At 41.1% G+C, this 9428-nt stretch overlaps 1 protein-coding gene across 1 annotated transcript; it reads left to right on the top strand.

The window, feature by feature from the left end:
* Positions 1–8285: 8285 nt before the first annotated feature.
* On the top strand, positions 8286–8662 carry LOC114094107 (small ribosomal subunit protein uS4-like). The gene has a single exon (XM_027937052.2). The coding sequence runs from the start codon at positions 8291–8293 to the stop codon at positions 8660–8662; it is 372 nt and encodes a 123-aa protein (XP_027792853.1). The 5' UTR covers positions 8286–8290.
* Positions 8663–9428: the final 766 nt, after the last annotated feature.

The following is a 9428-nucleotide window of genomic DNA, read 5'->3' on the forward strand; positions in this document are numbered from 1 at the left end:
AAATGGATAGCTTCATACTTAACCCACTTCAACCACTTTCTGACTATGTGATTTTGGCCATGTCAGTTAACCTCTCTGAGCTTCAATTTTCTCCATCTGTAAAATGGGATTAATAACAATAGCCTACAATCCCAGCAGCTCAGGAGACTGAGGTAGGAAGATGAAGAGTTCAAAGCCAGTCTCAGCAACTTGGCGATGCCCTAAGCAACTTAATGAGAACCTGTCTCAAAATTTTAAAAAATAAAAAGGGGGCTGGGATGTGGCTCAAGCGGTAGCGCGCTTGCCTGGCATGCATGCGGCCCGGGTTCGATCCTCAGCACCACATACAAAGATGTTGTGTCCGCCGATAACTAAAAAATAAATATTAAAAAAATTCTCTCTCTCTCCCTCTCTCTTAAAAAAGAATAAAAATAAATAAAAAAATAAAAAATAAAAAGGACTGGGGATGTGGCTCGGTGATTAAGTATCCCTGGGTTTCAATCCCTGGTACCAAAATAATAACAACTTTGAAGGGTTGTCATAAGAATTACATTAACATACATAAACTACTTAACACAGTATGGTGCCCAGGAAGTGCACATTAGATGGTGGCTGCTCCTACAGCATAGACACTGTAGGGAGGTGGAATGTGGTGGGGCCTTTAGAGCCACACAGGCGTGGCTTGAAATCCTGGCTCCCTCACTTCTCATTTATGTGGCCTTGGGAGAGGTAATTAATTTCTTTGAGCCTCAGACTCTTTGTAAAAAGATATGAATGACACCTGCTTTGTCAACAGGATAGTCTAGTTGTCACTGGGTCCAAGCAGGGAAAAGGTGCTCAGGAAATATTAGCTGCCATGAGCACAGAATCATCACCCTCTTTTCATCATCCTTCACCTTTTTGTTTGGTAGTTTTTACTGAGAGATGAAGGTCTGCTCAAAGTGATTTACTTTAGAGAGAATATTGATTTTCTCAAAGCCACTGGTCTCTTGCCTGTCCTGATTCTTCATGCCATCTCTAATATTTGACCCTGGTGGTAACTTCTGACATTTTTGCGACCTCCCTCACACTTTGGTTTTCTTGACTCTTTATTCCCTGGATATTTGCCTTCCTATCTCTCCTCCCTTCTTCCAAGGCTCTTCATCCTCCCTGGTTTATTCTGCTGTCATCCCACCCCCACATTCTACCTGCTCTCCCCCAGAGAAAGGCCTCATGATCACCAAAACCAAAACCAAAACCAAAAAACTAGGTCTGTACTTCCTCATGATCTCAATGACATTAAATCCCAGATTCTTGTCTTTATTCTTTTCTCTCTTTCCGAATCCAAGCAATTGCCAAGTATCTCTGGTTTTTTCCTTCAAACCATTTCACATCCACCTCCACCTTTTCCTTCTTGCCACTAGAGACCAATATCAACTCAGATCTGATTTTTGTTTTGTTTGCTTATTTTGGCAATACTTGGGATTGAATTTAGAGGCACTACCACTGAGCTGTGTCCCCAACCCTTTCTACTTTTTTAAAATTTTGAGATGGGATCTCACTAAGTTACTCAGGCTGGCCTTGAGTTTAAGATCCTCCTGCCTCAGCCTTCCAAATTGCTGGGATTATAGACATATGCTAATGCACGGGCCTGATTTAGTTTAAATGGATGATTCCAATCTATCCTAAATATTGCAGGCTTTCTAAAAAGATCATGTTAAGTATACCAGGTATTCTCCTGCTTCCACCCTTTCATCTCCACTCAATATATATATATATATATATATATATATATATATATATATATACACACACACACACACATACGCACACACACACACAAATAGATAAATATTTGGTACTGGGGATTGAACCCCAGTACTGGGCACTTTACCACTGAGACACATTCCAGCATTTTTGTTTTTTCTGTACTTTATTTAGAGACAGGGTCTCAATAAGTTGCTTAGGGCTTCACTAAGTTGCTGAGGTTGGCTTTGAACTTGCATTTCTCCTGCCTCAGCCTTCTGAGCTGCTGGGATATCAGGTGTGCACCACCATGCCCTGCCTTTTTCTTCCTGTAGCAGATTCAGGGCTTCATGATGTTTCATATCTGATTGTTCATATTTGACTTTCCATCAGGCCCCACCCAGATTCTTTATTCCACACATAGCTTATCCACGTCCATCTCCTCTCTTCTCAGAGACTTGGGAGGATTAAATGATAACGTATGCAAAGAGCGTTGCACCATGCCTGGCACATGGTCCACATCAAGAAAAAGTGGAGATTAGTTCCTGACAGCAGCTTGCTGGCTAAACATTATGTCTGCAGCCCTCATCTGCATAGCCCAAGTGATTTGCATGGGCTATGCATTTTACTATAGGTATATCTGCTTCTGAATTGGCTCTCTTTTCCCAACTTTCCATTTTTATAAATGGCACCACTGTTCCAAGGCTCCCAGGCTCAAACCTTGGCAATTACTCAACTTTTTCTGTTCTTTCATGGGCCAAACCCCTTGGCACTTAACCATGGCTGTCTGTGTTCTCAGAATGTCTTAACTCCCCATTGGGACTGTAAATGCTTTGAGAACACGAACTTTGACTTACGCTGCCTTGGTATCTGTTACACTGGCATAGAGTAGGGACTTGATACATATTTATTTTCTGAAAAGGACCTATCAACAAATTAATTTCCAGTAGCAAGTGTGAACGAGGTACAGCAATCTGAAAATCTGATAAGATAGTCTGAGATCATGTTGTATCCTCTTCCCTTTCTCTACTTCATGAAGTAGCTCCTCTCCTAGGTTGTTTTGTTTTGTTTTCTGTGTGTGTGTGGTACTGGGGTTGAACTCTGGCCTCATGCATGCTAGGCAAGTGCTCTACCACTGAGCTTCATCCCTAGGGAGAGAGAGAGAGAATTTTTTCAATATTTATTTTTTAGTATTTGGCGGACACAACATCTTCGTCTGTATGTGGTGCTGAGGATCGAACCCTGGCCGCACGCATGCCAGGCGAGCGCGCTACCGCTTGAGCCACATCCCCAGCCCCTATACTCATTCTTTAATCCTCCTGAGTTCTGTGTAAGCATTATTTCCTTTCTTTTATACTGCATATCTAGTTGCATAGCAATTTTTTTAAAAAATTAAATTAAAAATTGAAGCCAGATGCAGTGGTGCATGCTTGTAATCTCAGCAGCCTGGGAGGCTTTGGCAGGAGGATCACAAGTTCAAAGCTAGCCTCAGCAACTAAGCATGGCCCTAAGCAACTTATTGAGATCCTGTCTCTAAATAAAATATAAAAAGGGCTGGGAATGTGGCTCAGTGTTTAGGCCTCCTTGGGTTCAATCCCCAGTAGAAAAAAAAATAATGTAGAAATATATAAAGTGATAATGGACTTTTTTCTCTTATTTTCACTTCTCAAAGGTAACAACTGGGAACACTTTGGTGAGTTTCTCTCCAGATCTTTCTCTGTTATATTGAGAATTAATATCTTACACTAAGACAGTATATGAAAATAGTATTTTTAAAATAATTGTTTCTCTTAGATTTTACATGCCCCCAAATGGTCATTTTGGGTGGGGTGCTAAATTAAATCCATAATATGAAATAAATGAGTCAACTTCAAATCTGTACCATACTACTTTAGATAATGCTATCAGAGGGTCCTTAGCACCCTGTGCAGTTTATGTACATACACATCTCCTAGCTAACTTGTACACTAGATAGCAACTGACTTTAATTTTTATATTCTCAATACCTGTTTGTATATATGTTGAGTAAAGAGTTTATTTAACTTTCATCTCCTATCTTTCTTAATGTTTTTTAATTCATTAACTTATTTTTAATAAACTCAAGATTTATTCTGAGAATTTTGCAACATACCTTTAAATGGTTGATCTATCAGATAGGGTCTCGGCAGGAAACTGAACTAAATTCAGATAATTCCAGAAACTTTTATAAAGGGAATATTTAAGAGGTGCAGGCAGGGCAAGTGAGCCATAGTGGTGCTTGCCTTTAATCTCAGTGCTTAAGGCAGAAGGATTGAAAGTTCAATGTCAGCCTGAGCAACTTAGTGAGAACCTGTCTCAAAAATAAAAAAAGTTCTGAGGTTGTAGCTCAGTAGTAAATCCCCCCCCACAAAAAAAAATTAATTTGACTTAAAAAAGGCTGGGGATGGGTCTGGGGATGTGGCTCAAGCAGTAGTGCGCTCGCCTGGCATGTGCAGGGCGCTGGGTTTGATCCTCAGCACTACAGAAAAGTAAAATAAAGATGTTGTGTCCACCGAAAACTAAAAAATAAATATTAAAAAAAATTATCTCTCTCTCTCTCTTTAAAAAAAAAAAAAGGCTGGGGATGTAGCTCAGTGATAGAGCACTAGCCTAGCACATATGAGACCCTGGGTCCACTCCCCAGTACTAAAAAAAAAAAAGAAAGAAAGAGAAAAGTCTCAAATAGAGCTCAGAACAGGTATGGGGGACCTCAAATTCTCTCTTCTCCTGCATGCCAAGCTTCTGTCTTCCATTGGCTGAACCCAGGTGAGAGCCTAGGTGATGCATTCCATGGAGGTTAATTTTCTGGGGTGCAGGTAAACAAAATCAGGAATGGATGTGGGTGGGCAGCACAGGGGAAGCATAAAGAACATCAGTTACCAACTCTATCATCGCCAAGAGATCTCAGTGCAATTATCCCTCCATCTGGAATCTAAATTGTAAAACTAGCCACCATAGGTGTTTTTCACATCAGCTAGTATGGAAATTGAGAAGAAAAAGAAACCATCAATGAATATCAGATATCCACAGAGCTATAGGTGGTCATAAGGCTAAGCTGGTATTTATAACTGCCTTTTCCCACTGTCAAGACAATCCATGTTTCTTTTACTCTCTGCCAACATGTTGGCTAGAAGGGATTCTTTCCCTTCATTTCCACAGGATTCAAGCCTTAATGGGTAGTTGGTCCTGTCTTTATTGCGTTATTGCTTTGCTATAGTTTTACACCAACAGTTATTAAGAGGTTCCCTGGTGAATCCATTAGAAACAACAGTTGCACCTGTTGGTAGTAACAACCTAACTTCCACGTAATGATCAGGATCAATCACCCTAGCCAATATTGTAAACTCCTTTTCTGCCATTGACTCAACAGCAAAACCAATTCAATGTCTGTTTCCTGGAGGAAGCATTCCTCCCTTGGGAAATAGGACCTCTAATCCTACTGAACCTACTAAAGTTGCAGACACAAAAAGTAGAAATCTACCGGGTGCAGTAATCCTAGCAGCTTGTTGGGAGGCTGAGACAGGAGGATTGTGAGTTCAAAGTTAGCCACAGCAAAAGAGAGGCACTAAGCAATTCAGTGAGACCCTGTCTAAATAAAATACAAAATAGGGCTAGGAATGTGGCTCAGTGGTCACGTGCTCCCAAGTTCAATCCCTGGCATCCCCACCACCCCCACAAAGAAAAGCAGAAATCTTCTGAGTTGTTAAGTATGAACATGAGAAGGGTTACTCCCACTTCTACCGTGGAACTCTGTGTTCTGGCTATGGAAAAGAGGGTATATTTGTGACTTGTTTAAGTCATATAGTCATTAACACATCCTTTGACGTTATCCTAATTTGGTGAGTTGTTCTTTGCTAGATGGCATTCCCAGGAATCAGTCAGCTGTGGTTTCTTAAAGCTATTTCTATGCCATCCATAGTTTGTCATAAGGTGAGACATCAGAGTTGGAAATTTTTGCTAGTGACTCTACCATCTCTCCATATTAGTTTTGAAAGGATATTTTGGTTATTTGAGGGCACCTTGCATTTTCATCACCAAAACCAAGAAGATAATAATCACTCTCTTTCTGTAGTTTTTCTTTTAGGTTGCACAGGCAGACCCACCTGGGATGCTTGGTTTTTGCCATGCTATTTGGTGCCCAATTATTATTCATATTGCTGCTCTATTTGCCTCTCCCCATACAGTGAACAATGTGCCCACTATACTATTTCAACAGTTTCCACAGAGATGTGCCGCAGTCCGGCTGGGCAAAATAACCGGGAGGTGACAAGCAACTTGAAGGTTGAAGCGGGAACTGCTTTATTACGGAACAGCGGTGTATATATACCTAACTGATTACACACAGCTTGACTCAATTAGCATCATCCAGATACAGCAATCAGCCAATAAGGAATCCCCATCATCTTAATAGCTGGGTGGTGTTGCCTCCCAAACCACTCCGCCTGGCAAACTGCCAGGCGCCATCTTGACTTGATTTGTGGTCCCCAACAGAGATGCCTTAAATTTGCTAGTAAGAAAAAATGCTGATGACCTTGCAACCATTCATAAGGTGTATATGCTCATGACATATCAACAGTGTCACGTGGGTCCTGTATTGAACATCAAGAAGAAAAGATAGTGGCCCCTAATGCTTCCCATTTCATATTTTGATTTGATATCTGTGGAACCATTTGGGATTAAACAGAGTCTGGACTTTATATTCAAATTTGTTGAAGAAGCATCCTTATAATAATAATTTTCAGATTATTTAAAGAAGTATCTATTTCTTAGAACAAATCTGCAATTATTTGTGGCCTAAGAGCTTGGACTTTGAAATCAGGAAACCTTGAGTTCCAAACCTTAATTTACCATTTATGTGACTTAGGTACATGAGCTTTGAGCCTCACTCTTTCTCTCTGTAAAGTAGTTATTATTATACACCTTTTTCTCCTAGACTTAAAGGCTAACATAGAGCATGCTATTACTAAGTCCTTTATAGGGATGGGAACTTAACTCAGTGGTAAAATACTTACCTAATGTGGCAGTGTGTGGCAAGAGGCCCTTGATTCCCAGCACACACCACACACACACACACACACAAATAAAAAATATAAATACCCACATGCAGTGACTCACACCTGTAATCCCAGCTCTCAGGAGGTAAGTCAAAAGGATCACAAATTCAAGGCCAGCCTTAGCAACTTATTGAGACTGTCTCAAAATAAGAAATAAAAATGACTGGAGGTGTAGCTTGGTAGTAAAGCATCCCTGGGGTCAATCCTCAATACCAAAAATATTGGTTAAAATATTAATAATTGTGATTTGTAGTAGTTATTACATATTAGGCATTTTAGGCTCTAAGATGAATGAAAGATTTCAGAAGTCTCTCTGCTCATAATAGAAAAATTTAGCAAAAGGAACATACTCCAACATAAATTTTCTTTAGATTGGTTTTTGTTTTATTTTGTTTTTATTTTTAGAATAATCTTCCTTTAGGCCCAGCATGGTGGTACACACCTGGAATTCCAGAAACTTAGGAGGCTGAGGCAGGAGGATCACATGTTTGAGGCTAACCTCAGCAATTTAGGAAGTCCCTAAGCAACTTAGTGAGACCCTGTCTTGAAATCAAAATAAAAAGAACTGAGGAGGTAGCTCAGTGGCAGAAGTGCCTCTGGGTTCGATTTCTAGTACAAAAAAAAAAAAAAAAAATTCTTTCCAATCCTTCCTTCCCAAATAAAGACTTGATAAACTTTAAGCAAGCTCTGGGGATGTAGCTCAGTGGTAGAGTATGCATAAGGCCCTGAGTTCAATCCCCAACACAAGACAGAACACGCAAGTAAGCTCAATTGGTTTAATCTGAGCATTATCTTAGCAACTTAATAATACCTTTAGAACAAATCAGTTCATTTAAGTGAACTTAATGGTACAAAGAAATTCAGTTTTTATTGATTGTAAGAATATTTTGTAAGCTGTTGAAACCATTTTACAATCACTAAATTCTATATAATTATGCCCAAACTTACAGAACTAAGGGCCAAAATTCACAAATGTACATAATTTTAGGAGTTTATGGCTAAATCTATTTATTTAGCAGTACTGAGGATTGAACCCTGGTGCATTAAGCCACCAAGCTACATTTCCCAGCCCTTTTTAAAAATATTTTATTTAGAGATGGGGTCTTACTGAGTTACTTAGCACCTCATTTTTTTTTGCTGAGGATGTCCCCAGCCCTTTTATTATTTTGAGATAGGGTCTCACTATGTTGCCCAGGCTGGCCTTGAACTTGCCAAGGTTGGCCTTGAACTTGCAATCTTCCTAACTCAGTTGATTCCTGAGTAACTGGGATTTACAGGTGTGCACCATACCCTGCTAAATCTTTGTATTTAAGCCCCCCCAAATTACTACTACTATATAATAGTGCTTTAAAAATTGGGGTTCTTGAGTCAGACAACCTGGGTTCAAATCCCTGGTAACCTTAAGAAAGTTACTTAATCTCCTTGTACTTTGATTTTTCTCAACTGTAAAATCAGAGCAACAGTACTAGCCTCACAGGTTTCTTGTGAGAATTCAATGAACCAAACAGATGTAGATGTTAACTATCATTGTTTATTATTTCTGTGACTCCACGTTCCTAGTAACAAGTACATTGTGGAGAGAAGTAGGGACAGCCTGTCCAACAAAAATAGAATCTCAGCAGCGGAGCAACATACCAGTGGACCATAGCAGAGTTTGTGGCAAAACATATGTGATTTCATGGAGACCCTTCCAGAAATCCTGCCTTCACCAAGAACTGAAGCTGATGGGTGAATATGCACTCCAAAACAAATGTAAGATCTGGAGGGCCAAATTTGCTCTGATGGAGATCCACAAGGCTGCCCAGGAGCTGTTGGTGATGGGCCAGGAACCTCGGCATCTGTTTGAAGGCAATGCCCTGTTGCAACAGATCCTTGTAAGTTGCTGAACAAGGGTCATGTGAAGCTGGATTACATTTGGAGCCTGAAGATGGGGATTTCTTGGAGACCGCAGACCCAGGTGTTGAGCCTGGGATTGGCCAAGTCCATTCACCATGCCCACATGTGGATCTCCCAGAGCCTTATCAGCATCAGCAGGTAAATGGTGAACCTGCACCCTCCTTGTCCTGCACATCTGGAGGCACATCATCCTCTCCCTCCACCTTCTGGACCAGGGTGGCAGTCCAATCTGCCTGACAAGGAAGGACATCAAGAAGGGTTAGGAAGCTGGGGGTGTTGGGTGTGTGGGAGGCTCCCCCTTCTCGGAGAACATCATGGAATCCCTTACCCTTCCCCCTCCTCTCCAAATCCCTTCCCCTTCCCCAAGAGTGCCAAATTCAAAGGTTTCCTCAACCAATCCCCACAGGACACAGTGTCCGCTTGCTGTTCCTGAGTCACCCTGCCAATCAGCACCCTCCACGTCCCCTATGCGACCCTTCTTAAGCCCAAGCTTGTAAGCACACACTCTTCTCTCTTCTCTCTTCTTTCTCTCTCTGCCCTCCTCCCCTCCTCTCTCTGCTCTCTGCCTCTTCTTCGGGCAGCACCCCAATAAAATCTCTTGGTTGAATCTCCGTCTTGGGTGAGTCACTCACCTTTCAGGATGCAGTGGTATACGCCTTTAATCCCAGCAGCTTGGGAGGCTGAGGCGGGAGTTCAAAGCCAGCCTTAGCAAAGGCAAGGCACTAAGCAACTCAGTGAGACCCTGTCTCTAAATAA

Source organism: Marmota flaviventris, chromosome 10 (genome assembly GCF_047511675.1).
Source record: "Marmota flaviventris isolate mMarFla1 chromosome 10, mMarFla1.hap1, whole genome shotgun sequence".
In the NCBI taxonomy this organism is placed as follows: Eukaryota; Metazoa; Chordata; class Mammalia; order Rodentia; family Sciuridae; genus Marmota; species Marmota flaviventris.